Source organism: Penicillium mononematosum (genome assembly GCF_028829835.1).
Source record: "Penicillium mononematosum strain IBT 11891 chromosome Unknown utg000005l:1.0-9366267.0:1.0-9372171.0, whole genome shotgun sequence".
Classification (NCBI taxonomy): Eukaryota; Fungi; Ascomycota; class Eurotiomycetes; order Eurotiales; family Aspergillaceae; genus Penicillium; species Penicillium mononematosum.
In genome coordinates, this window is record NW_026643275.1 from 6,036,562 (window position 1) to 6,064,145 (window position 27,584).

The 27,584-nt window shown below is 49.2% G+C and overlaps 11 protein-coding genes across 11 annotated transcripts; 6 read left to right on the top strand and 5 right to left on the bottom strand.

Moving 5' to 3' along the window:
• Nucleotides 1-162: 162 nt before the first annotated feature.
• Nucleotides 163-1,810, bottom strand: N7519_010474 (DUF2417 domain-containing protein; the record flags this gene model as incomplete). Its single annotated transcript, XM_057297247.1, has 3 exons — nt 163-716; nt 776-1,580; nt 1,652-1,810. The coding sequence occupies 3 exons, from the start codon at nt 1,808-1,810 to the stop codon at nt 163-165; spliced, it is 1,518 nt and encodes a 505-aa protein (XP_057145129.1).
• Nucleotides 1,811-2,281: 471 nt separating this feature from the next.
• On the bottom strand, nt 2,282-3,928 carry N7519_010475 (uncharacterized protein; the record flags this gene model as incomplete). Its single annotated transcript, XM_057297248.1, has 3 exons — nt 2,282-3,737; nt 3,785-3,826; nt 3,876-3,928. The coding sequence occupies 3 exons, from the start codon at nt 3,926-3,928 to the stop codon at nt 2,282-2,284; spliced, it is 1,551 nt and encodes a 516-aa protein (XP_057145130.1).
• A 315-nt stretch (nt 3,929-4,243) lies between these two features.
• On the top strand, nt 4,244-4,975 carry N7519_010476 (uncharacterized protein; the record flags this gene model as incomplete). The annotated part of the gene is made up of 2 exons (XM_057297249.1): nt 4,244-4,861; nt 4,910-4,975. The coding sequence occupies 2 exons, from the start codon at nt 4,244-4,246 to the stop codon at nt 4,973-4,975; spliced, it is 684 nt and encodes a 227-aa protein (XP_057145131.1).
• Nucleotides 4,976-5,763: 788 nt separating this feature from the next.
• N7519_010477 (3'-5' exonuclease) lies at nt 5,764-10,937 on the top strand (the record flags this gene model as incomplete). The annotated part of the gene is made up of 2 exons (XM_057297250.1): nt 5,764-6,545; nt 9,056-10,937. The coding sequence occupies 2 exons, from the start codon at nt 5,764-5,766 to the stop codon at nt 10,935-10,937; spliced, it is 2,664 nt and encodes an 887-aa protein (XP_057145132.1).
• Nucleotides 10,938-11,176: 239 nt separating this feature from the next.
• mph1 (3'-5' DNA helicase) lies at nt 11,177-14,496 on the bottom strand (the record flags this gene model as incomplete). The annotated part of the gene is made up of 2 exons (XM_057297251.1): nt 11,177-11,968; nt 12,022-14,496. 2 exons carry the CDS (start codon nt 14,494-14,496, stop codon nt 11,177-11,179), a joined length of 3,267 nt encoding a protein of 1,088 aa, XP_057145133.1.
• An 886-nt stretch (nt 14,497-15,382) lies between these two features.
• Nucleotides 15,383-16,076, top strand: N7519_010479 (uncharacterized protein; the record flags this gene model as incomplete). The annotated part of the gene is made up of 4 exons (XM_057297252.1): nt 15,383-15,500; nt 15,563-15,644; nt 15,727-15,848; nt 15,901-16,076. The coding sequence occupies 4 exons, from the start codon at nt 15,383-15,385 to the stop codon at nt 16,074-16,076; spliced, it is 498 nt and encodes a 165-aa protein (XP_057145134.1).
• A 633-nt stretch (nt 16,077-16,709) lies between these two features.
• N7519_010480 (HD domain-containing protein) lies at nt 16,710-17,417 on the top strand (the record flags this gene model as incomplete). Its single annotated transcript, XM_057297253.1, has 1 exon — nt 16,710-17,417. The coding sequence occupies one exon, from the start codon at nt 16,710-16,712 to the stop codon at nt 17,415-17,417; it is 708 nt and encodes a 235-aa protein (XP_057145135.1).
• Nucleotides 17,418-17,957: 540 nt separating this feature from the next.
• Nucleotides 17,958-19,093, top strand: cap2 (F-actin-capping protein subunit beta; the record flags this gene model as incomplete). The annotated part of the gene is made up of 5 exons (XM_057297254.1): nt 17,958-17,986; nt 18,135-18,514; nt 18,583-18,852; nt 18,924-18,971; nt 19,020-19,093. The coding sequence occupies 5 exons, from the start codon at nt 17,958-17,960 to the stop codon at nt 19,091-19,093; spliced, it is 801 nt and encodes a 266-aa protein (XP_057145136.1).
• Nucleotides 19,094-19,386: 293 nt separating this feature from the next.
• N7519_010482 (mediator of RNA polymerase II transcription subunit 11) lies at nt 19,387-19,986 on the bottom strand (the record flags this gene model as incomplete). Its single annotated transcript, XM_057297255.1, has 2 exons — nt 19,387-19,851; nt 19,906-19,986. 2 exons carry the CDS (start codon nt 19,984-19,986, stop codon nt 19,387-19,389), a joined length of 546 nt encoding a protein of 181 aa, XP_057145137.1.
• Nucleotides 19,987-21,332: 1,346 nt separating this feature from the next.
• Nucleotides 21,333-23,874, top strand: N7519_010483 (putative transcription initiation factor TFIID subunit; the record flags this gene model as incomplete). The annotated part of the gene is made up of 6 exons (XM_057297256.1): nt 21,333-21,566; nt 21,681-21,819; nt 21,874-21,917; nt 21,968-22,782; nt 22,837-22,973; nt 23,027-23,874. 6 exons carry the CDS (start codon nt 21,333-21,335, stop codon nt 23,872-23,874), a joined length of 2,217 nt encoding a protein of 738 aa, XP_057145138.1.
• A 559-nt stretch (nt 23,875-24,433) lies between these two features.
• On the bottom strand, nt 24,434-26,170 carry ppe1 (putative ribosomal protein/carboxylic ester hydrolase (Ppe1); the record flags this gene model as incomplete). Its single annotated transcript, XM_057297257.1, has 6 exons — nt 24,434-24,642; nt 24,714-24,967; nt 25,024-25,114; nt 25,171-25,709; nt 25,807-26,012; nt 26,135-26,170. The coding sequence occupies 6 exons, from the start codon at nt 26,168-26,170 to the stop codon at nt 24,434-24,436; spliced, it is 1,335 nt and encodes a 444-aa protein (XP_057145139.1).
• Nucleotides 26,171-27,584: the final 1,414 nt, after the last annotated feature.

Consider the following 27,584-nt stretch of genomic DNA (forward strand, 5'->3'; position numbering starts at 1 on the left):
GTGTGAAAATGCGGGTGGGTAAATACTTAGTCCCATGGTCTGTAGTACACAATTATGACAAATTTCCTGACTTCTCCAGTATTGCACTGCCCATAAACGCCCGAATGAAGATGTCAAACTCCCAGGTAATACGAGTCACCAGTGATCACCCCCTTTTGACTCTTATGTCTGACTTTTTTGGACAAGCTGCTTCAAACGTCTCTCCAATATCTCTCGTCCCTGTCCGGTATTCCATACTTCATGAGGTGCATCGTCAGCAATATCCCAAGACAAAAGGTTGTCTGTAATATGAGACAGATCCTCCTGCCGCTCTGCCCACTGAGAATTCTTTCGAACTTCTTGCCCAGAGCTCACAACCACAACAGGAACATGACCCATCTCGATATGGCGAGAAGACTGTATCTCAGCAGCAGTCATCGTGACAGCCACGAGGCTTTCCTGTAGCTTTGCTTTGATGTATTTCCCAGACTGGTAAGCCGCACGTCCCATAACGCGGTCCTGGCGAGAACGGCCGCGCAAAAGGGCACCCGCAAGCCGATCCAATCCCAATGGAGAAACGATACCACGAAGCCAGAGCAAAAATCCACGACCAGGTCGCCCAATGTCCCCCAGGTAGGCCTCGTGGAGGGGATCGATCATGAAGATGCCGCGAACTTCGAGAAGATTGCGACTGGCAAACAGTCTCGAATGAAGACTGCCAACCCCAGCGGAAACAACTATCCACGGTCCGGTCTCGCCGGCAAGAGCTAGGGCCTCAGCTAGCACGTCTGCTGACATGCCCGCGGAATGCGGCGAGGGGCGTTGTCGGACCATCCGAAGCCCGGTCGGTCCCAGTAACAGTATCTGTCGATACCGCCACGGCCGTATACATCGTCGATGAAGGGTTGGAGTGTATGTTCGACGGGCCCATTGCCACCCTCCAGAAGGATCGTCGGTGCATTGTCGTCTGCAGTTTTGTTCCCCACACAAGCAAGATGAACTTGATAGGTATCCCCATGCACCGAGTATCGCTCGCCTGGAGGCTTGAGCCCGGCGTCGAAAGCACGCAAGATCAGAGTGGCCGTGAACATGACAGCCGCGATCGCCATGGCAGCCAGTAAAATCGTTTCAGCGAGAACAGCACTCCACTCCAACAGGGAGCGCCGAGTCTCTTCTCGACCGGTAAGACGCTCTTCCTCTTCCCGCTTACCCCAGGCAACTGCTCTGTTCTGCAGGGCCTGATAGATAGCGATCAGAGCTACCCAGACGACAGAAGCAATCCCCACCCAACCCTCTTCAAGACGGATCCGCGGCACAGTGAGGATAATAAACATATCCACCAAAAGCAGAGCGGCAAGTGTAATGGCCCATATTGTCATGGACTTTGATGGCACGGCAAAGAACAAGAGTCCAAAGATGAGGTATCCTGTCGCCAAGGTGGTATATGCAAAGGCGAAAAAGCCCGATCCCCGCGGGTGGATCATCGGTGGACTAACGAATATGGAGACCAGCAGGAATGTCCACCATATGAAGCTCAGTGCCAATGCGACGAGTGACACGCCGCGCACCGCGCGCACGCTCCATAGATTGTAGGGGGATACCTGGTTCTCATATTAGCTATAACTTGTCCTTGGTGTGTGATTTGTGGAGTGTTTTTGTTTATTGGACTCACTGCAGGATCATCCGGGCTCAGAAACCCCTCGTTCCTATCTGCAGGAAGCAGTCTTGAGCGCTCAGTAGGTTCTTCGGATCTTTGCTCTGGGACGTGTCGATCTTCTTCCCCATTTTGGGGGTCGGGTGGCCCCGTGGACTTGCGACCCCAGAGTGGCATGGTGAAGATTGGTGTTGATCTTTGATTTGGCAGATTTCACATAAGTTAATTAATTTGCGAGTGATGTAAGTGATGTATGTTTGAAAGAACTAAACCAACGCCACACTTGGTAGTATCTGAGCTGGTGGGTATGACATCATGCACTCTCACAGGCAGTTCCCGGTTAACGCAGATATAGATCTTGGACATTTAAGTAGCACAGTCATTTACTACTAGCTTGGCTTTTTTATTTATTTACTTACAAGAAGATACAAATTACATCAGAGGACTATCTTCAAAGACAGACTAGAAAAGAGACCAAAGTGAAATGCCGCTTTGGAGGTGGGTAGAGGTGGACATAACATCTTCTAATACTTTGCTGTCTTTGAAGGTTCCGGTAATCGCATATATTAGGCATTCTCTTATGCCAATGCCAATTCCTTCGAGGACTTGAGTAACGTAGCCCGGAGAAACTAGCAATAATCACCCCGTTCAACCATATCTAACATTGCCGGAGCCATGTCCAAACCAGTCATCCGCAGCCAAGGACTCATCAGGAGAAGCATAGTTTATAATCGTGCTTTTCGATGTTGTGTATGCATTGTAAGCCTCGATCCCGTTCTCGCTTCCAACTCCACTCGCAGACTTTGCACCTCCCCATGGACTGCTAGGGTCATTTCGATGATGGGTATTCACCCAAGTAATTCCTGCATCAATCTGCTCCGAGACTCGGAAAGCCTGGGAAAGATCGAGTGTCCATATGCCGGCTCCCAATCCAAACTCGGTGTCATTCGCCAACTTGATTGCTTCTTCCTCCGTATCGAAACCAGCAACGACAATAACAGGGCCGAAGGCCTCTTCGCGCCAGATAGATGTCTTCACAATACTGTTCTTTTCTTTGCTGGATGTAAGCAGCGTCGGTTCGTAGAAGTATCCCTTCTCGAAGTTGAATCCGTCAAGCGGGCTCTGAGAAGCCATCCGCTTTGCACCGATGATAGAGACCGCATTTCCTCCATCTAGAGCGCTGTTGACTAGACGTGCCACATTTCGCAGCTGCTTCTCGGAGATAAGTGGTCCCATGGTTGATTCAGGGTTGCTCGGGGCCCCGATTCGGCGTGTAATGCTCTCGATCTTGGCCTTGAGCTTGTACAGTAGCTCGTCCATAATTGAGTTTTGCACTATAATCCGGGTGCTGGCCACACACGTCTGTCCACTTGCAATGAAGCTTCCAAAGACGATTCCGTTGATCGCCGTATCGATGTTGGCTTTCTCAAATACGACCAAAGGCGCCTTTCCGCCCAACTCGGCTGTGTATTTCGCCAGATTCCCACCAACAATCCTCCCAATTGTCCTGCCGGCCTCGGTGCCACCGGTCACATCCACCTTTCTCACCAAGGGATGCTCAACCAGTGCTTTACCGGTGGTAGCTCCATAACCAGGTAAGACGCTCAACACGCCATCCGGAATTCCCGCCTCGCGGAGGATTTTGCCCAACAAAAGAGTCGTCAATGGAGTCAGCTCGCTAGGCTTAATTATGACACTGTTTCCAGCGGCAAGCGCTGGAGCAAGCTTCTTCACTGCGATCAGCAACGGGTGGTTGAATGGGGTGATCTGAACGACCACTCCGAGAGGCACTCGGTCGACAAAGTTATGCAGTTTACCTATCGTCGGGAGAACAGACCGTTCCTCGACTCGTAACAGGGAGGCATAGTATTTAAACCATCTTGTCAAAGATGGGACCTGGGCATTCATTTCCCGAATCACCCGACCCGTCTGCTTCGACTCTGTTGAGATGAGCTGCGGGAGGGTATCGGAGAGAAGCACTGCGCATTTGTCTAGCACATCGGCGCGATGGTGACGACTCGCGCTCGACCATACGCCGGACTCGTATGCTGCGTGGGCGGCAGAGATGGCGGCCTCGACATCTTCTGGCGAGGCTGCGTGACATCTGTCAATTGTTAGGCTGGGACCAAACACTTCTGCGACTTAGCTTACTGGGCGAAGATCTCCCCGGTTGCTGGATCTTCGATGGGAATGCTGGAGACTTGTCAGTGCTAATTCAAGTATCAAGATAGCCATTACCCACAGGTCTGCACTCCCATCTTGCTCTTTGCCCGCCAACCACAAGCGATATTCCATGATAGAAAATATTCAGGTAGACAAAAACATCAGAAAGTCCCTCGAAATCGGAGTGATGCCCAAGTGCTTTTTATAAACGCTTATCTGGCTTATCTCCCTGGAGAGGGGGAAATGCCCAGGTGAGGGGTCAAGCTTGGAGTAACATTCGATCTTCCGACTTTCCCTTTCTGGATGCGTCTTGTCCTGTCAAGGAAATAGATCAAATTGATCACGGTCGAAAGACTGATGTACTGGGGAGTGGGCCATGCCGATCCCTTCTGAATCAAATTGGAATGTCGTGACCTGCACTGTTTTCATCTTCAAAACCCCCCCACCATGTATACTGAGGATAATACATCGGTAAACAAAGCTGTCAAGGCACTCTCCCAGCCTGTCGGGATCAGACCAGAACATATCGCCGAGGAAGAAACTCTCCTCTACCTCAAACCTAAATACGACCACCGTTCGCCCAATGAATATACGATCAAGAGGTATTGGGATGACTCAACGGTTTTCACAGTCACTGGCCACAAATATGGTGACACTCCAGCTCGCGAATTTCGCGATTCATCAGGACTCCCAATGTTCCAGTCTCGCGAGGCGGTCTTAGCATGGAAAAGACCCCTGCGGGTACGACTACCCGGCAAGGAAGATGAGGAGCTTGTGGATTTCAGAGTCGACATGAAAAAGGTCTACCGACTCACATTTCGCAACTCAATGGAGCCGGACTCGAAAAGTGAGAGTGAAAGAATGGCGACGGTCGAAGTCCGAGAGTCGGGCACTTACGCGTGGCAAGGATTCTCAGCCAGTGTTGGCGGCCAGAAAGTGGTTGATGTTCGTGAGAGCATGACGATGAATAAGACGCTGCCCAAATGTACCTCTCAAGGAGACGTGTCTCTAATGCCACGACAAGTGCTTGAGATTCTTGTTGCTGAAGGGTTTGACTTGTCGCTAGTGGGTGTATCTCATTTTGGTTGGTAGACAGACACTAACTATTTTCAGGCTGCACTTATTGCCGTGTACATGGCAGATACGAGGTTCAGCACTGCACCTCCTCCTCGATGCTGATTTAATACTGGGAGATTTAGATATTACAGTTGAACTGGTCTGGAACACTTCTTTTATGCAATGTAAGGTACATTTACAATGTTGTGAAAGGCATGTCTGTTGTGTCTGCCTCTTTGTCAACTCCCAAAAGGCTACCTAGGTATACAGATAGCCCTTCTACCCACTTTTATCTGGTTACTGTTCTTCTCTCTCCGTCTTTATTTCTTCTATTTCCCTAGATTATCAAGTCGTCCTAAGACTATACATAACTGACTTCAAAAGCCTACAGGACACCTAGGCAGAGAATATTTCCACGGTCACCAACTGTCTAGGTATCATCGCAGTTCCTTAAAATACCATCTTGTATTAATTACCGTATCTCGCTACTACATACGTACATGTACAACTGACTCTTAGATATTGCACATCTGTTCAGGTGGTCATGCTCGCCATCGAGTCTCTTTCAATGTTCGAATTTGCCAATTGCTTCTCTAGATTCAGTCGTCTTAGATCCACGAATGCACAATGGCTAGGGTTATTGTTAAATGTTGTCGGTGTATAGATGTATATGGCGTTGTCTATAATGACTAGTTAAATAAGAACGTTGGCAACTTTGTCTACGGCTGTGATGCATGCTTTTGTGTACTGCGATGTTGGTTCCCTTAATTACATTCTTCTCTGGAAAACACTCCCTCGAAGACAGACCCTCAAAGACTCCTTAGTTTTTCTGCCATCTACCTTGTTCGACCAAACATCAACATCAATTCCAACCCTCATTATCAATACTAACCCTTACAACCAAACGCAACATGTCGTCCCACGGTCCTAAGATCCCCCCATCCGAGGATGAGCAACTATTCAACCAGCTCTTGGCCAAGGTACACACTGAAGAAGAATTAAAGAAGCATCATTTCACTATGGTTTTGACCTACGCTCTTGATCCCTGGGCTCGCCTCACCGGGGGAGTGATCGGACGTAACGAATTCGCTCAAAATCTAGAGCACACCGAAGACGCAGCAAAACGACAGGGCATCGTCCTCGATTGTGAAATGGTCACTGTTGAAGGTAACCGGAAAGAGCTGGCGTTTCTGGCAGTTGTGGACATGTTCACTGGAGAGACCCTCATCAACCACTTCGTCCATCTCACCAACATAGTTAGAAACTGGCGAACCAAATACAGCGGCATAATCTGCGCCGCCATGAAGGCCGCCGTGAAGGATAACATCGCCATTCGAGGGTGGGAAGCAGCGCGCACCATGATCTTTGACCATACGGACGGAAATACTATTATTGTCGGCCACGCCCTGAACAACGATCTGAACTCTCTGGGCATCATACACAGCACGATCATCGACACATCCATTCTCACTGCTGATGCAGTGTACAGGCCGCTTGGAAGGCCCTTTCGACGGACTTGGAGCTTGAAGACTTTGGCGAACGAGTTAATTGGTCAAAAGATCCAGGGAGGAAAACGTGGCCACAGTGCGCTGGAAGATACCATGGCCACTAGGGATGTGCTACTTCATTGTACCAGAAACCCTCTAGATTTGGAGGCTTGGGCCGAGAAAGTCCGAAGCGAGGAAGCAGTCAAGTATGAGCCGGAGACAATGAGCCTGAGACGCTAGAGGAATTGCTTGCAAGATGTTGAGTACATTTTGTCCGCGGGGTTTCTGTTTACGCCTTTTTTTTTTCCTGTTTTGTTCGTATCTTTCGAATTAAATGCAACATAATTTCGAGACTTAATTTTCAGATGTTTGGGATTATCTCAAGTAAACCTGAAACCGCGCTTCCTGTTCACGGGTGCCCAGATAGGATTCATGACTTCAATATCCCAAAGAGAAACTCCTACGCCAATGCAAAAGCTTGTTAATCACAGTCAGGGTTGCTGCTGAACAATATAGCTGGACGCTCTCTCGAGCTGGCAGATCGAGAAGGGACTCGGTACTCTGTCGCATACCACGAAAGATTCTCTTCAAGCAGCCTAATGTCCAAGAGAAGGGAGAGGTTATGGAGTCCAGTCAAGCTTTAGGTGCTCATTAACAACTTTGCACAGTCCGTCACTTATTTTTAATAACACCTACTTCGCATGGAGTGTGATAAATCCAGACAAGATGGTATGAATTAACTATCTCTTTAGTTACTTCAGCAAATTATAACCCTTAATTGGGCATAGAACACCTGAGCTATATATCACCTCATAGCTTTGTTTTTTTTTTTTTAGTGTCCCGAGGTTGGGTCCATGTGAGCTGTAAGCCCTTTGAACTGCGTGGCCAATGGCTGGAGTAGGTCACTGGTAGAGTGCTATCCTTCCACATTTAGATCCTTTCCATTGCCTAGGCCGTTATGTTTTTGCGATTATCACCCTTTCCAGGAACTAAAGATTATATAGGACTTGTGCGACTTTTTGCAGATAGGGTTGAAGCCAAGAATGAAATTCACAATATCAACGTATTTTCCTTCCTGGGCTAAACCCTACGGGTATGATACTAGACAGGCCCAGTATATTAGCCACAATAGTGTCTGCTCTTGCGTAGATAGTATTCCTCCATACATGGATGCATTGTTTGCTAGGCAGCATGAGTGTTTGCTTGTCTGCATGTTTGAGTCCCTAGATTTGATGGCAGCAGGTAGATATCATCATCGGTATCTCCATTCATCACTCAAACTGTTGATTGACTATCTCTTCTTCATCGATCTATCTCTCAGAATCTATCACTACTGCAATCAACGGAATGTCGAAGCCACCAGGCCCACCCCAACCCCCTCTGAAGCCGGTCCAGACGGAGGAGGTCTACGATCTGGGACCTGTTGCGGACAATGCCCTGATCGTAGACGAGATCCTGCAATACATTGTCCGTAAGGATCTAGAAGACATTGGCGAAGAAGAGATGTACTCCCGAAGGAACTCCCGGGAAAAAAAGAAGACCGAGGAACAGAGAGATATGCTCGAACAGATTACCCAAGGTATTTGGGGATTAGTTCAAAAAATTTGCTCGGCAGAAGACTTTGGTTCTCTAGAGCTTCCCTGCATCGACAGCCACCTCAAACAGGACGCTTTCAGGACATCCATCGCGGAGGGTAAGGTGAACGAGGGATTCTTGCGGAAATTCATCATACACACCTGGGAGTCAATCAACGATGACCGGAAAAAGGCCAAGAAGGGTCAGAAGGGTAAGAAGCGTCAACGATCATCCCCGGACCAGAAAGGCAACAAAATCGACCTAGAGGACCGGAAGTGGAGACCAGAGACTCAAACCAGTCTAGAGGGCACAATTATAGACAATGATGTGAGTGTCTCCCATTGAAACCCATTAGAAAGATACGCCTGTTAACGATTCGGGAAAAAAATATAGCACCAACCCCACGAAGTTACCTTCGCTTCTCTCACAACCATCACCGACGACCTGATTGAAAAGCTTGCCAGACCTGATTTCCATGTGCATAAATTCAAGTCTTATCCTACTGAGATTCAATGTTTTGGATCTCTACAGCTCCTCAAGGACAGGATCCACGGATGCATACGGCCCGAAATACGGCAGTTGGAAGGGCAGAAAGTGACCAGGAAAATGTAAGTCTACACCACCAGAGATATGCGGAACTTCTATTTACTCTAATATGTATTAGGCTAGACGACTTCCACAGAGTCCAAGATCCTCTCTCTGAATGGCCCGCTATCGGTGGATACCTGCTGTACATCACTTCTAGTGAGGCCGAAGAGTATTGGAGACCATACGCTGGCCAGGCAACCTTGTTAGTACGCCGCATACCCCAACACATCACGGAACTTATACATGGTCGTATCAACACACTGTGCTACTGGGTCGCCTCGAAACCGGGACGACAACTGAATTTCATAAGGCTCTGGGAGATAACGCCAGAGGAGGAAGACACGCACCAATCCATTGAACTCCTTAACACCCTCCTCGAGATGATATTTTGTCTCGGTTTCCAAACGTTGCCACAGCAAACACTTACTCGCTTTCTTGGCGATCAAGAATTTTCGCTCCGTGGGCTCAATGTTGTCTCTCCACTCTTACAAAACATCACATTATCCCCAAGCGAAAGAGCAGAGTCCCGTAAGTGGCTGCTATCGTCACCTAGTCCCGAGACACGACAGTTCGCCGAGGCCAGGTCAAAGGAGCTACAGCAAAAACAGAGATCGTCGCTTCGGCCATCCTCTCAAAGGTCCAGCTACACAGAGATCGAGGGCGCATTTTGCGAGCAGATAAAACCTTATCTTTGTGCCTTCGTTAGGGTTGAAGCAACAGATGGACCACCAAGCAATCTACTGTCTCCCATCGGTAACGCAGAGATTGGCAAGGACGTGGCTGCTTATTTGGAGCAGCAAGGTGTTGAGGGGCATCTATGGGCATTTCCAACTGGTTCAACTGAGGCTCGCATTGGATTTGTCCTAGACTTCGATATTCCCTCTCTCGAATGTGATGAAGAGAGTACTTCCCAAACACACTTTCCTTCGGCCTTGAGATCTGTTGGTTTCCACAAGGAAAACTGCCTTACTTGGCCATTCAATTTCCAGGCTCCGTTTGTCCCCAGAAAACTCAAGCTGGCCGGACCTGGCCACACACGTCTGAGGGACATCAATCGTCAGATCATCGATAATTCTAACCTGCAGGTGATCATCTTATGCGGGGTCAATGCCTTGAGGATGTCTGTTCTACCTTCGCCTTCGTTTGAGAAAAGAACACTCACTTTTGGACAAGCCTCGTTGGAGGCATTCCTACAGATCGAACAGTCTGTGGTCACCCGAGTTTATTTGAACCCTTTGGCACCTTTATCGGCACTTTACTCAGATGACTGGAGGAGTGGTACAATGGTTTCCCTCGCAATAAAAGTCGCAGCTTGCCTCACGCAAACGCGAGGGATCCAACCGTTCTATTTCAGGTCACGGGTAGCATTATCCGAGTTGGTGCGCATAAGGTTGCGCGAGGAAGACGGCGAACCCAAGTTGACTTCTGACTCAATCACTGACAGTATCTGGTCCTGGCTGTACATGCGAGGCTTCAAACCCTCTGATATACCCCGCCTAGAGACTATTGGTGGGTCCGTCAGTAGGGGGGGCATCTTACTTGCCATGATAACTAGCCCTAGTCGCCCCAAGGAACCAAATCAAACGCCTGAACCAAGAATAATTCCGCGGGACAATCCTTCTCTTTTCTCTCGCAAATTCACCGAGTTTCAACTCCAAGAGATGAGGAAACTCCACACTCAAAAGCAGGCCGAGTGGGACTTGGAGCACGCGAACTCTACCAAGAAGCTTTCCGAGGGGGAAGACGGTGACTTGCTGCGAGAGGATGAGGTCTCCGAAGGCCAGGAAGGTGTCAACCTAAATGAACACGTCCTTGGGTTGATTACGGACTCTACGCCGCCGCGTACAAAGACGGCCAAAGACAGCCGCAAAGCAGAGCCCCCAACGACGACTAAAGACAGCCGTAAAGCAGGGTCCCCCATGGCCGCTTTCCAACCAGCAAAGAAAAGAACCAACGACACAGTTCCTCCCGACAGAAGGGGAAAGGATCGAAATTGTTGTTGGTGTAAAAAGCCCACTTATGGAAAGAACACATATCCATGCTGGTGTGAAGCTTTGCAGGGGTCACTTTGTCAGCAGTGCTCGATAATTCTCAGCCATAATGACTATCTACCGATTTTCAAACATCACATCTTGCACTTGGATGTCTTCTGCGGCTTCTGCGGTTCTCTATTTGGTCCTGGTTGGAAATGGGAACCTGGCTCTGGCTTACCAGCTTGCAGTGCTGAATGCCATGCTGGTCTCAAGCAAAAATCCAAAAGACCCGAGGCCGGACAGCAGACACAGCAAGGCTTCAGATACCAGGATACAATTTCCGAAAAACTACCAATGACGGCGAAGCTCAGGCAATATTTCAAGAACAAATTTGGCATTGACACCAGCAGAGAAGGCCTCAAGGCTACGACGAAGAAAAATTCGCTGGTGGCCGAGTTATAGTCCTCGAATCTTCCCATTTTGTTTGGTGGCCTGAGGGACCAGAGCCCACCGAGACAGCACCCGCCAGCAGCTCTCAGCAGCTCTTTTGGGGTCTCTTTCTCTCTTTCTCTTCCATGTCCATCCAATCCTCCATATAAATTGACGTACGCGTTATTTCTCCATCCGAATCTTCATTGTGTAGCGATCCCTAGACATATCCAGACAGCTTACAAAACGCCTGTGTCTAGGTAGGTAGTTCTTCACTCATCACTATGTTCAATGATGGGCCTATTGGGTTTCCGACCCTTAGGTTTAGACCCACTACTAAACAAAAGGCTAGCATCCATCAATTCAAAGTCCGAGCCATCGTCATCAAAGTCACCATCCATGAAGGCAAAGGGATCATTCTTGGGTTCACGATCTGGAGATAAAACAGAAACAACCTCCCCGCCAGCGGGGTTTGCAGTGGTCTTGCTGGAAGCTTGTCGAGCAGCGCTTTTAGATGGTGTTTTCAAGAGCTTTGAGTTGCGCCGAGGCTTCCTCGTTGGATTCTTCCGGGACGTCTGACTGGACTCATCTGACGAGAGTGGTTCACGGGCCAAAATATCTTTAAATCGCTGATCGCAGTCAGGGCCGGCCTCGTGCATCTTCTGTAAGGCTTTTACCAAGCGCCGGGTGAGAGACCCATGCTTGACGTTCTTTGTGGGTCGTTCAATGAGTTGCAAACGTGGAAAGGCGTCATTGCGAGGGAATCGGATGAACTGCGGAGAAGTGGTACCGATGTTCTGATAATGATGTTCAAGATCATTTTGCTCACTCGTGCTAAGAACAACGTCCTCCAGCGACGGAACATCCACAGGCTCGGGTGTCGGGGTCCGAGGTCTCTTTATGGGGTTGGCTGCCTTTTTGGATGCGGTGGCCTTCTTCTGGGGTTTATCGCCACCCAAATTCGAGGCCCGAGTAAACCCTGTTTCAACATCGTCGGGCATGTGGAACACCTTCGCAGGTCGCTTCGGTGCCCGCCCTTTGCGTTTCGGCTCTGGCAGTTCTTGCTGCGAGTTTTCCGGGGTATGTCGACATGTCGTTTATCGGGCACTGGGCGAACGCCCGGGGGCAAGATGCGTGCGGAACGATCGTCGTGAAACGTGAATCGGGAGCCACTGGCAATCATTTGCTGCATTTTTTCATAGTTATCTTTCGCCTTGATGTAGGAGTCTTCTTCTTTGCCTTTCATCAATAGCAGAGTGATGTTACCAGCCCGCTTACGGCCAGTTCGTCCCATGCGCTGCAGCATGCGGATGGGCGATGCCGACGAGTCATAGCACACGATCAGATCGACTTCTCCAATATCCAATCCTTCCTCGCCGATGGATGTAGCAACGATCGTGTTGTATGTGCCTTTCTTGAAATCCTCAATGATTTTGAGTTGCGTCTTCTGGTCCATGCCTTCAGAGCCTTTCGCGCTTGATTGGCCCACAAAAACATGAGGCCGAATCATGGGCTCATATCTTTTGAGCACTCTCGTGACCTCTTCAGCACTGTCACGGAAATGCACAAAGATCATGACACGGGTCGCAGGTTGACTAGTGCCGTTCGGCAACTCTTTCCCTTCACCCCTATCCATAAAGTGATTCAGAATCACTGACTTGAGATATTCCAATTTCGGATGACCGATGAACTCTGGATTCTTACTCCATGGTTCAAGATGGCTGAGTAGCTTTTTGAAACTATCATCCTGTACAACTTGCTTTTGGTATTTGCCACCTCCGCCTTTCTGTCCCTCAGAGCTTGATTTGAAATGAATGATATGGCGATAGAATGGCACGATACCATGATACTTGAGGAGATCAATAGCGTGGGCCAAGCTAGCAAGAACGGTGAAAATGGAGTTGACTTTGCCTTTCAAGCCGAAACTGGCATTCCGGCCAGCATCGGATTGCATCCATTGTTGCCTCGCCACTGTGAGGCCGTACGCAGTCAACCCCATAGGGTCACGTCCCCAGTAGGCGTTGATGGTTCGGAGTTGATCAAGCAAGGGCTGCAAGGCTGCAGACATAAGGTCCATACAGAAAATCATTTCATCTGAATTCTCAAATATTTCGATTTCGATATTGCGAGCGTGAACGTAGTCGCGAATGTCGATCGAGTTCTCCGTACGGATCTCAACACGTGCTATGTCCAACCCATCAATAACCGCCTGTACCGATTCGACTGTTGAACCCGGCGTTGCTGTGAGTGCGAGCACGCGGAAACTGTTGTTGAAGCGTCGAAGGAATTTGACTACCTCCACATATGCATACGCACCCGTCGCGCGATGGGCTTCATCAACGACCAACAACACGATTCGCTTAGGATCAGCGATTCCGGTCTTCAGGTCATTGATCAGTGTTTGGGGTGTCATGAAAAATACCCGCTTTGATTTCCACTCTTCGGCGCGAATACCCGGTGATGCTCCTCCCGTGAGCATTGTCGACTCCGAGCGTGGGATTCCGGCAATATCCAAACAGGCCGATACCTGCTGTGAAACCAGGGGTTTCGTCGGTGCTACAAAAACGATTTGAGAATCTTTTGTCCAGCGAAACCAATTTAGCATAATCGTAGCCGCTATGAATGTCTTTCCCAGACCCGTTGGCAAGGCCACGAGTAGATTGTGAAACAGGCCTGCTTGGGTGATATTGAACTGGTAATCTCTGGTTTTGCCCAAATTCGTGGGGTAGACCCATGTATCCAAAGCATCTTTGACAAGTTTGTGTTGGGTTGGTGGCTCAGTCTTTTCTGGCGGGCCCCAGTCTGGTTGGCGCGGAACCAAGACCTCGGGGTTTGGAGCAACCATGCCGAATAACGTGCTCTGTCTGAGATGGGGCTGTCGGAATGAGCCTCGGGATTGACTAAATTGCGGAACTGCAGGCTGGACTGGTCGTGCTACTGGGGACAATGATGGCGAAGAATCAAATGCGCCTTCAGGTATGTCCTCCAGCTCAAACGGGACATCCGCAGAGACATGCGTGTTTGTCTTTTCCGGCGAGGCAAGCTTTTTCGGAGCAGTATTGTTTGATAAACTCGGGGGTTGCAATACCGCTCTGTTTGTTTTCTCCTCTTCAAATGAATCTAAGGAAGCCGCGATAGCGGCCATCAATTCCTCCTCATCATCATGGGAATAATTCCTCTCCTGCTCATCAGCACCATCTTGTCCTCCAGCTTCAAATCTTGGCGGAGGCGGTTTCGCAACGGGCTTCTGCCATCGTGCACCCCGTATTCGTTCTGGACTTGAGGAAGGTTGCGTGAGTTGTGTGACGAACATGTCATTTTGGACGCTGGCTTGCTTCAGTACACAGCTCTTATTTTTGGAGCGATTCTGGTATTCTTCGAGATCGCGACGCGATTCTCGGCCCCGGGAGGGTAATCCGTCATCCTCCATATCAGAGAACGATTCGATCGAAGAAGCGTCATCTTGACCTTCGCGCTCTTGCCCGCGATTTCGAATGCGGCGGCGTTTTGTGGGACGGGAGGGCCTGTCGGGGGTTCCAGGGACTACAAAGTCGTCATCATCGAAGTAATCCGACTCGGAATCTGTCGACATCGCGCGAATGATTCAAAGGCATTGCCGTTGTACTCCGTATGTGCAATCTCGCGACGCGTCGCGTAGTCAGGTGATATGGTGTTTGTATAGTTTGCACTATCCCCTTGCCAACCTTGCCAAGTATTCTGATTCAACTCTCAATAGCCGAGCCTAGACGATTTGCGGGGTATACAGTGCCTACGTTGTACATACATACATGGAGGAATCCAAACTTATTTATCATATTGAACAAGTGCCTTATTCTACCCCTTATGGAACCTTTCTATTTTGATATTCCACCTGACAAACAGTACATGATTGCACTTCGTACTACAGAGTATGGAGCAGAGTATGGAGTACAAAGTACATCCATCCTTAAGGTTGTCTTCTGTGCTTCTTTTCTCCTGCCGAGCTTGAGAGCCAATAGGAATGGCAATCTACCCTAGCAGAAAATAGATTGGTCCCTTACTCACACGCTAATGCAGCCCCGGAGTCAATCAATATTGTCCAATTTGGGTTTACCGTTCCCCAGGGTCTCACTTTGCTCTAAAATACAACATACAGAGTAGAAAATCCCTTCCTAAGGGGGAGATTGTCCTGCACAATATACTAGTCTAGGGGAGTAAGATTATTGCCATGCATCCGCTGGATGAACTTGGTCATAACTAAAGCGCCAAAATTCAATGACTTTGACATCCTCGGATGAAAATCTGAGACATCACGAATGAAATGGCGGGTGTGCCAAGGGCGTCCGTTTGCTTTGTGCTTGTTATCAAATAATATTTAATACTTGGCTGTCTGCCCTTTTCCCACCCCAACTCTATCACTCTTTACTACAAATACTGTCACTACTTAGCACTTTTTCCCTTCGCTAACTTGATCTTTTTTTGCTACTTTATTATTCGACATGAAGTTCAGCGTCCTTGCTCTCTCGGCCTTGCTGGCTGTCGCCGCTGCCGCAGACACTACCACAGCAAACCCTTCAATCATTACCAGTACTCCCGAGGTCGAGTGCGCAAAGAGCTGTAAGCTACCCGTTCGGACAGTCATGCATCTTTAGCTTAATATTAATTCAGCCCAACTCTAGGCGAAGCCAAGGATATCTGCTGCACAGCCAGCTGCTACCACGTGCCCTGTCCCAGCGATGAGCAGGCAAATGACACCAATAAGTGTGTTGCTGCCTGCCCTCAGGGCACTGGCTCCCCCCGCCGACACTCAAAAGTACGCCGAGTGTGAGCGGTCTTGCTACAGCTCGCACTTTTGGGGCGGCAACGGCAGTGGTGCAACTGCAACCCACTCTTCCACCACCTCCACTGGTACCGGCAGCACTGCCACCCATACCAGCTCTGACTCGTCGAGTACCGGTTCCAAGTGTATGTCCACGTTCATTTTGTCGATGGAAACTCCGCTAACGTCAGCCTTTAGCTTCGGGTGACAATGACAGCAATGACAACAACGACAACGATGACTCCTCTTCCTCGGGCACTGCTACCAGCTCCTCTGGCTCCTCGCAGGAGACCACCAACGCCGCTGCCGATGTCAGGCTCGGTGCCTCCGCTGCTGGCCTCTTCGGCCTGGTTGTTGCTGCTTTTGCTCTGTGAGAAGATTGGATCGGGTCTTCGGTCTACTACCTTGTAATTCGGCATGGTCTTACAGGACTATCTCCGATCTGGATCTATGGGGTAGCCCTGTTGGCCTTGTAACATAATTTTACTTTCTTCCGTGTGATAGTATCTTGAATATCATCTCGGAGCCTTATTTAATGGAATTATCACAATCTGCAGCCAGCGGAATCGGACCTATTCACATTCAATGAAGCTTGTAGTAATTTCTCAACTTGGATTGTTCCTAACCACAATGCCTTCCTTGCAGATCAGTCCCCGCAAAGTTAGCACCCCACATGTACAATGTACGGGCTTGTCTATATCTTCAATAAATATGAAGCAGTTTCCACGGCGTAAAACTGTGACACGCGTGCCGGAGCTATCTCTGCAGCTCTAAGTTGACGCGAAAAAAGAGTCGAGTGCCATTCACCGCCAAAATGGGTTGTTTACTGCGGGGGAAATTCGGTAATTTCTTCAAAATATATTGCTGTTGCCCAGGAACGAAAAATCCAATAGTCGCCTCGGTATACAAATCAAACTTACGTCGTTGACATAGGTCTTGGGTTTCAGTCCGTATCATCGAAGCAACCCCAAAAAAACCTCCCCAACAACCGGATCAAAAGCCCCACAATGGATGATACCAGCGAAGAATTCCAAGCGCTCTTCAAGGACATGTCCGCTTTCGTGACAGACTGCATGTCAGGCCATGACCCATCGCATAACCCAGCACACGTCCACAGAGTTGGAGCGCTCGCCAACAAGATCCTGGAAGCGGAGCGGGCACTGCACCCGACAACGCAATACAACGGGGCAGTTGTGAAACTCGCAGCTTTGTTGCACGACATCGGTGACAGAAAATACCTCTCCAAGATCGATGCAGCTCCTGGAAGCCAAGAACTTGACCCAACGACGATGGTGCAGCATGCGCTCCTTGCGCGGGGTGCGACGCCAGAACTCGCATCCCGGGTGCAGACGATCGTGTCGCATGTTTCTTACACGACTGAATGCAAGGATCCGGGGTTGATCCGGAGGATGATTGATGAGGACGGGTTTGTCGAACTTGGTGTTGTCCAGGATGCTGATCGACTTGATGCCATCGGGGCTGTTGGAATTGGCAGATGTTTTACCTTCCTTGGAGCTGTAGGGAAAAAGTATTGCGTTGATGGGAAATGGGAGATGGACAATTCTATTGAGCATTTTGGGGACAAGTTGGTCAAGCTGGAGGGGATGATGAAGACTACCACGGGGAGAGAGATGGCTAGGGTACGGACGGAGAGGTTGAATATCTTTGCTGGGTGGTGGCAGGAGGAGATGAGTCTCGTTTCTGGTTTTACTTAAGAGAGGTCTCTATGCACATGTCAACTCTGTATTTAGTTCTTTTTACATTCTCCGAGACAGTTGTGATATGTGCATCCTGAATACTCCTGTCGAAGATATTTGAGACATCTTAGACTCATAGGCCTTGCTCGAATGCTGGGCTTATTCTAGTCACACCCTTCAGAAAAGTCCGTACATATACCTGAGGAGAATGATTCTCTCCATTTCTTGTGAGATCTGAGGATCCAATAATCCGACAATCGCCTGTCCTCTCTCTACTAAGATCTTGCAGCCAGTGGGGGTATTTCATATGCTAAATTCAAAACCAATATATCATCAAATAAAACAGATTTTAAATAGGAAGGAACAACGGTAGTTATATATTCATGTAGTCTTTTCCGGTCTTTTTATGGATGCTGATGCTATCGAAGTTGAACTATCCGATTGATATAGATATCATGTACTGCCACGCAAGCAGCCCGAAACATACACGCACCTCATCCGCCCAAGATCAACACCGCCATTCGTCAAGCAACCGATATACAACCAACCTTCGCAACCATGGCTGACGCACAATTTGACAGCGCGCTGTGAGTAACTTGTCTCACAACCAACATGACCCATGACCCTACAGACCCCTTATCCCCCAACCATGATACTCGCCATGACAATCCATGATCCCGACGCAACCCCGCCCCATGCAGTCGGAGACAAGTGAGCTGACCACCCCTTCTGCAGCGACCTCCTTCGGCGTCTGAACCCACGGGATACCAAGACCAATCTGCAAGCCATCACCACAATTGTCCCAGACCTCACCGAAGACCTCCTCTCCTCCGTTGACCAGCCCCTGGAGATTCGGCGCTGCCCGCAGACCAACCGCGACTACCTGCTCTGCGACTACAACCGCGACGGCGATAGCTACCGGTCACCATGGAGCAATGAGTTTGATCCTCCGCTTGAGGATGGTACCGTGCCCAGTGAGCGAGTGCGCAAGCTCGAGGTTGCCGCCAATGAGTCGTTCGATGTTTACCGAGAACTGTACTATGAGGGAGGCGTGGGGAGTGTGTATTTCTGGGATCTGGACGATGGTTTTGCCGGCGTGATTCTATTGAAGAAGGGTGCGTTATGGACTGGCCGCAGCCTACTTCCTATACTTTAAATTGCGACTGACTGTTTCCTTTGTTAGGTGTCACCCCAGGTTCCCAGAGCTCCGGCGAATGGGACAGCATTCACGTTTTCGAGGCCACTGATCGCGCTCGCATGTCCCACTACAAACTCACTAGCACCGTTATCCTTCACCTAGCCAACAAAACCGAGGCTCTTGGTGATATGGACCTCAGCGGGAACATGACTCGCCAGGTGGAAGTTGATCTGCCTGTGGAGTCGGATGCTAGCCATGTTGCCAACGTCGGCAGGCTGGTGGAGGATATGGAGTTGAAGATGCGAAATTTGCTGCGTATGTTACATTCGCCCGTCGCCATTTAACGGCTTGAGTATTTTATGCTGACCTAGGCTTTCGCATCACAGAGGAGGTTTACTTCGGCAAGGCGAAGGATGTCGTTGGCGAGCTTCGAAGTAAGTGGAGGCACATAAATCCATTGCAATATGCTAACAAGAACCTAGGCTTGGGCCCATTGTCTGATGCGAACAGAGACCGGGAGACCCAGCGGGAAATGATCATGTCCATGCAGAAGTAGTCCTTTTACTGTTCCGACAAATATCCTGCTCGGCTAGGCCGATAAACTATACCTGTCATGCTTTTCGTTTGTATAGCGGAGTTCTGTGCACATGATCGAACACTGATCCATACACGCTTTGCGCCCAGCGTTCGTTACATACGTACTTGGCACTGTGTAAATGTATGTACCATCTTCCAATGGGACTCATTGTATTCGTAATTTCAATGCCAGTGGCAGCAGATAGTCCGGGGTATCATAAACGCATGAAGGAAACTCAACCAATCGCAAAGAATGAACCGATAGCTCGTTGCTCAATCCACCTGCATGTCCTCTGGTTCATTCGCAGGCCTAGAATCCTTGCTTGCCTCGGAAGCGTTCTGCAACTGTTCAACGAATTCACGAGCAGCCGCCCACAATTCAGCCTCCTTATCTTTTCCAACTGTATCCTTCCTGCTATTGAGCCGACTTATATCCAGTGAGTTTGGCGCTCGCGATTTAGCTCCCGCGACTCCTTCGTTTCTGGCCCCGACTTTTGTGTCCCCTGCGCGTGAGCCCTTCTCAGGTCCGACGAGAGATGATTCCTCTAGGGAGTAGACCTGGCGGCGGAGGGTGACGTCGGCTGAGGAAAGAAGCGCGAAGTATTTCGCACTTGCTTCTTTAAACCGCATTTTGTGCGAGTCGAGTGATCCATCTGATGCAACGGGAGAGGGGTCCGGTTTGGCGTTGGTCAAGGCTTGGATCGCGAGACCAGCAGAATGAAGCAGATTGGTAACATCCTTATGAAGAAGAATCAGCAAATAGTTCCCGCATAAATTATATGCTCATAGTACCTTGTCCATCTCATTCAGCTGTCGAATGCGATCGGCAGAGGTAAAGCTAGGTAGCTCTTGCGGGGGTGCGTCTTCGCCCATATTGATTGGTTGGGGCTGTATGAAGAGATAGGATGGAGAGCTGCGTCAGTATGGATCAATTCCACCAGATTTTCACGTGTAGAACGAGAGATCGAGATCACAATGGAAATTAGAGAGCTTATTAGTTGGAATCACGTGCTGGAAGTTGGGGAGGCCTTAATAAGCGGTGAGGCAGCGGGGGATATCAAATTCAAGGTATCAGATCCATTATCCTATCGTTGAACGCGCGAAGTCCCATATACCTTTGGGCGCTATATACATTAGACAAAACACTGATAGCTGACACAACCTAAGTCTATCATATAAATCGCCGGCGATTGTACGCAACCCTGCTCAGTTGCTATCCTCCGCCGCAATTTGAGGATCTGTCTCGAAGTTGTCGTTGTCGATTATGTCGGCACCAGGCGGAGCCCCAAGCCCTGGACCGCGCAGTGGCAGTATGGGACCAGGTGTAAACGGTAATGGGATGGCGATGCCTTCCCAGCAACCATTACCTGGAACCCCCGTTCATTCTGCACCGACTCCAGGGCCCAGTGCACCACCAAGCGGTGCTATGTCACAGCAAAATTTGAACCAAATAGTAGGTACCCTTGTCCTCGATTTGTGTCTTCTTTAAGATGTCTTGTTTTCCTCATGTCTCCTTGCCCCTTTGCGATCATTGTTCCTCGCGCATTGTGTCCATCCTGTGTGTTTCGGGATCAGCCGAGTTTGAGAAGCTTGACATGGGGCGATGTTTCCGCTGGATCCTCCCAGAACATGATGACAGAGATCCAAGACGGGGGACTCTAGGGCGTTTTGCCTCAACACCGTCGACATTGAAAACCCCACAAACCCTCGAGCACTCTACCCTGTTCATTAGCCATTGCAGCCCTTGGATGATGATCGAGCTTCATGATTCAAAGCCAAAGGCAGCACACCACATTGTCGGTGGTTTGGTTGACGCAACAAGGCTGCGAGTTTATTATTCATTGGTGACTGCCTGTGGATGGTGACGGAAGCCCATTACAGAGGACCGCACGGGTTTCTTTTCAACGCCGACCAATATTGTTCGTTTCACAGACCTCGAAAGAGCATTACTAGCTCGCTGTTATTGGTCATCGCATCTCATGGCTTGCGATCAATGAGTACAGAGGCATCACAACTCAAAGTCAAACATACACTATTCATCCACGATTCTCTTCACGCGGTTCTCACCTAACAATCCTTCTTCTTCACACTTCAACGAGTATCATTCATTCAGTTGATCCATCTTTGTCAACGCATCAATCCACGCTTTTCTTTCATCTCCACATAAAACGCGCCGCAGTCGCAAAACATCGCAAAACATCGCCAGAACCGTCGTGGCTATGGAATCTGAAGACAAGGATTGGCTGCCCCCTCGTCGGCGAGGCAGTCGCCGACACCGATACCCGGCCTCGCCGACGCAGAAGACACAGAAGACACAGAAGCCGGTGGCAGCTGATGTGACTCCGACACAAACTCCGGCACAATCTGTGCCGCGTCAGATTGTGCCGCGTCCACCCATCGTAAAGCCTTTGCGGGCTCTGTCCGTTGAGGAGACACGCGCACGTGAACAGGCTGTCTGTTTGCTCACCAGGCCTTCTTCCATTTTTTACCCTGCTTATCTTACCACATTTTTTGTTTGCTCAAATAATCTCAGCCTAAATTGTACGCTGACTTTTGCCCTTTTCTAGGTTATTGATTATTTGGCCAAGAAGGGCTACAGCCGTACAGAGGCAATGTTGCGCATGGAGTCTGCCAACCAGGAGATTGATGGGCGTCCGCTGCCTCAGCTGGGGGAGGATTCTCGCCCCAAGACTCGACAAGGCTTTGGTGAGCTGGGAATTGAACCTAGGTGATTCGAAGTACCAACTAATGCATTACTAGATTTGCTGAAGAATTGGGTTGAGGAAAATCTTGATCTGTACAAGGTGCGACAAACAAGGAGCGACTTGGTAACTCAATGCTAATTGTCTCACAGCCTGAACTTCGGCGTGTTCTGTGGCCGCTGTTTGTCTATTCCTTTTTCAATATGGTCACTTCCTTCTATCCTCAAGATGCGAAGTCATTCTTTGAAACCAACAAGAACATGTTCCTTCCTGAGCATACCGATGACATCCGCCACTTCGAACCTATCAGCTTACCGGAACACCTACAAGATAACTCCGTCGCTAAGCTTTATCGAAACAACAAATACCGCGTTGTGTTAAGCAACCCCGCCTACACCAATCTTCTCCAGTTCCTGGAGAGCAAGGATAAAGAGGGAGGTTCTGTCATGAATGCAATTCTCAGCAGTTTTTGCTCGGTGAAAACTTTGGACCGAGCAGCAGATGACCGATTCAGTTTTGCTGCCATGTTGAACCAGATGGGTGCGGACCAGACCTTCCCAGCTGAGGATGAAGGCATTCCCGGACACCACCCCGGCTCTGCTTACACCGGTGACAACCCAGCCATGGCCGGCACACTTCCCCGCCTGAAACTCGGAAGGCTCCCTATGGAACAACTTCTGGAGGAGGACGTGCGGGCTGAACTGGCTGAGGAAGATGCGAAACAACCTCCAGCGGCCGGCCGTAACACTCTTATCCAAGAGTTCGACCAAATGATTAAAAATGAAGATGATGACGAAGCACCTAATCGTGCAGATCTTCCTTTCCCTCAATCCACTGCTCGTGACGTCCAAATTGAGGTGAAGAAGGTTATGGAACATCGCGATCGGTTCGAGATTAAGACTCGCACAGGTGGTGTTGGTCCTGGGCTTAGTGTGTGCATGTTCACTTTCCACAACACGTATGATGGGTATGTTCATCTGAACCCTCTTTTCAATAGAGAGCTTTACTAACAAGTACACAGAGTTACTTGCATGGACTTTTCAGACGACAGCCAGGTTGTTGCTGTGGGCTTCCAGCAGTCATATATTCGGATTTGGAGTCTTGATGGCACAAACCTTCAATCTGCCGACCCCGACCTTGACAACTCGCCGCCTGCTAGTTCGCGCCGCCTCATCGGCCATGCGGGTCCCGTAACTGCTGTTGCATTCCAGCCCTGCGCATCCGCTCGCGAGGGCCTTTCGGGGATGACAAGGTTGCCACCAATGCACGCTGGCTGCTTTCATCATCCATGGACAAGACAATCCGCCTTTGGTCTCTTGATAGCTGGCAATGTATGGTCGTTTACAAGGGTCACGACCGCCCTGTCTGGGATCTAAGCTGGGGACCTTTTAGTCACTACTTTGTCTCCGGTGGATCTGACCGGACCGCCCGTTTGTGGGTGAGTGACCAAATCCGCCAGCAGCGTATCTTCGTCGGCCATGATCATGACGTGGATGTCGTCTGCTTCCATCCCAACTCAGCATACGTTTTCACTGCCAGCTCTGATCACACTGTTCGCATGTGGGCTGTTTCGACTGGTAATGCTGTCCGAATGTTCACTGGCCACACTGGCAGCATCACCGCAATGGAGTGCAGCCGCGACGGAAAGCTTCTAGCATCCGCTGACGACCAGGGTTGCATCATCCTGTGGGATCTGGCACCTGGTAGACTGCTGAAGCGCATGCGTGGTCACGGCAAGGGTGGAATCTGGTCTGTCAGCTGGAGCGTGGAGTCCACGGTGCTAGTCTCCGGTGGGGCTGATGGTACCGTGCGAGTTTGGGATGTTGCTGGTTCCCAGGAAACCACACAGGGTGGCCGTATCATTGGTGAAACAGGCACTGGAACCAGACTGGATGCAGCCGCCAACCCATCGACGAGCCAGACCAAGAAAAAGAAGGGAAAGGACGTCGTTGTCACGGCCGACCAGATCAGCGCTTTCCCGACTAAGAAGTCTCCTGTCTACAAGGTCAAGTTCACCAATATGAACTTGGTGGTTGCTGGTGGTGCCTATTTGCCTTGAATGGCACCTACGTCCGTTGTTCTTGGCGTCATGCACTCTTTTCTTTTTCTCTCTCGGAATACCCTTACTTCCTCCCTGTATTATCGCATCCCTTTTCACGATCCGCGCATGATGATTCCGTGTGATGGAATCCCGGTGGCGTTCGGAATCTCGAAAATCTGGTTCTCGGTGTTAATCGATGGAGAGGCACGAACCTTTTGCCGTGCCCGGCATTTTTTTTTTTTTGTTTTTACTTATTCTCTTTGCTCTAATATTTGTCGCAGCGGGGTGGTATGAAGCTTCAGACTGAAGGCTGGGCAGCTGACCGCCCTGTGCGGCCGGATTGACCTGGCCCTGAGAAAGGATCTTCTTCTCACTCCGTGCGAAAATGGAATGTTTTCTGCTCATATTATTTTATTTCCCTGCATGCGGATAAATTCCGTCATTTGTAGACGTAGTCGCATCAGAGAAAGAGCCTTGTAGATGACATATTTGTTTGGGAAGCACGTGTTTACATCTATAAGTCGCCTCTCATTGGATATCGTAACTCATTTCAAAAACTGAGGCGAGTCATAAAATACTATCTCAGGTGACCAGTCGAGGCACCGGGAGCACCAGTCCCCTTCTTCATCGCCGCTGATGCCTGCATATCCGCCACCTTGGGCGGAAGCACCAACGCGCTCCGGTCATTTCGTCGGTAAAAGTCCGCCAGTATCTGCGCAGTCTTCGCAGGCTGGTCCTCGTGAACGAAGTGTCCTGCTTCAGGGAAGACCTGGAGTTGATATTTGCCTGTAATACTGAAGTGAGCATGATGCCAAGTGATGATAGACGGCTAACAGAGAGATCTTCGAAACGCATACCTTGCATCTGCCCGATCATCAACTCTTTATCCAACCTGTCCGTCCCAGCAAGTAGTAGCAACTTGCCACCTCGCGCATCAAGGAACTTCCTACTCAAGCCAACAAACCAGTTCTCCCAGAAAGGTTTCGTTGCAGAAAGGTTGGTGCGCCACACCCAAGGACGGGACGGGTCGCTAGGCTTGCTTTCTTCGTACAAGAGGGATGGAACCGAGGCGCGAGCGGAAGTAGTGTTCCGGATTGTGCGGGAGTGAGTACTTGTGGTATTTGTTAGCCATGTTGGGAAGAAAGGATAGTCCAGATGGATACATACTGCCATTCAATCCCAGACAACAGGGAGGGGAATCGGGTTGGACGAGTCGAGAGATATTTCTCCATGCTCTGGAGAGCATCCATTGCAGACCCTGGTCAAAAGGAGATATCAGTATCCGATACATATAAAGAGCAAGGGCGAGCGTACCTTCCACTACGTCGAGTACAGCGTATGCCAACAGTTTCGGACCCAGCTCCCCTTTCTTCGCGACATCGGTAATCACCGCACCGCCAAGACTGTGTCCAACCAGGATGATATCAGGGAGCTTCTCCCAGCCCATCCTCGTTTGTGTCTGGTAGATCACATGGACTAGATCCCGGCTCAGGGTCTCGAGACTGAGATCGAGCTCAACCTGTCCCGAGGATTCAGCCTGAGCTGCCTCTGCCGTAGAAGGGGCTTCAATGACTGTCTCGTTATCCAAGGTGGTCATGACAGTGCGACCGTGACTTCGAGCATCCAGGGACAAGATCCCCGCCTTTGGGATGATCTTCCGGATCTCTTCTGCGCACGTGGCGAAAGAAAGCCCAGATGAACCGGCCCCATGGTGCATGACAAAAAGCGGGCCTGAGTCAGTCGGCGGTGTTAAATAGACATGGTGTACGATATGGAGATTATCCACTTCCTCTGGAAGAAAGAGCTCCTGGTCAAAGAAGTCTGTCCATGTCAAAGAGGTTTGGGATGATTGTCTGTGGTCGCATGTTAGCTTGTTCTTACAAAATCAGCTGGTTCAAAAATCCAATTGATCCCAAGTTGAGCTAATGGAAATTGGAGAAGTAAACGAACCGTCGGCCCGTCCGGGCGAATAGGTGTCGCGTGGGTGACGGGACCATTGTCCCGGTCGACGACAACGAGGAAGCCGAAGAGCCATCCTCCCATGCATCCTCTGAATGGCTCATTGGTTCAGGCATTGGTGCTTCAGGTGGAAATTTGGCCAGTTTTGACTTGGCAAATGATTTCTGAAGGTCACTCATCTCAAGTGGGCACCACAGCTGTGTCGATCAGAAGGAGGGGTGCATGAATAAGGGCTGTTATACGTGCTTTCTTCCATACACTGGCAATAATATCTCGAAGCGGGACTGGTTCGTAGTATAAATATTTGGGGTCTATTCACATCGAGTGCTGTGTCGTCCTGGAGGGCGTCAACCATTGCTGACTAATATCATCGCCGCCCGTGAGATATCGTGCCAAAGCTGTAGAACTTGTAAATTATTCCCTTCGTCTGGTGATCTTAGCAATGTTAACCACGTATAAGGCCTTCTAGGGTTGAATATAACTAGTGCTTAGATGGTCCTCGTAGTGGATTGGCCTAAAATTCCCTGATGACGGAAGACTACTACAAGGACAACAGAATCTATAACGACAAGAGGAGAATAAAAATCATGGCATAGAAATCATGGCAGGATGGTTATATCCATTATCAAATTGACATACATATCCTTGGTCATAGATACATAGCAGTTCTACGAAAGCCTACTTCGTCAAACGTCAAGGCAACAAGTAACACTTGACCAAGGTACCTGGCTACCTACCTAGGTAGATAACATTATGCTTAGTTACGTCGTAGTATTATTAGCATGTAGCTAGGTACATATCTATGTATGAAGATAGAGCAGCTCATCTGTAAGAGAGGTGAAATCAAAGGTGCTAACATAATACATATAACGAAGTACAGTACAATTTCTAGAGGTCAATTTTTGATAACTAGTGTTTCCTCCTGTTTGGCGAGTGTGGACTTGATGGCTATACATACATATGTACATATGTAGGTACATGGTGTATTTCCGTTCTTGTATAAGGTGGTTAAAGTTTTTATTAACCTGTATAGACAGACCTGGAGGTTTGTTGTTTATGTGTTTTGCACACAATATACACACAGCGTGCACGCATATATATTATGTTTATGTTTTACGCACTTAAATGCATGTTGGTTTCTTTTACCTTTTTTAGGAACCATAGTTAATCTTATAGCATATAAAACAATATACACAATAATATATCGATATGCACATGTATGAATATAGTATGCTTCACCATATACATATAGGATACTCTGTAGAAAGGTCGCTTTTGCGATATTGTCTGTTCTTCTCCAGCCAATCAATAACATGGGGGAACCAGAAAGGGAAAAAAAGACAATCGCATGACCAAAAATTCTGACCTCGGGAGAACTATCAACAGAAGATGCCAACATCAATCAGACCATTCATCCGTGGATCTAAAGTACTAACACTAACTAACTAAGCGGCTGATCGAGGTTGTTACAACGTTTTGTTAGCTCTCTCTATTGGAGAGGAGCCAAAAAAAAGGAAAAAAAAAGCCAACGGCGGGGGTCGAACCCGCAACATTCAGGTTAAAAGCCTGACGCTCTGCCATTGAGCTACGCTGGCTCCTGTTGAATGAAGTGATGCGCTATTTTTTAGAGGTTCGGAACGTGAAAGTACTATGGACCTCACCTGGGCAAGACCATTATGTTGTACAACATGTGGCATCAAACACTTACCCCAACGCTCAGAATGATATAAGAGGATACGAGTAAATAATAATCCGTTAGTCGCTTGGAT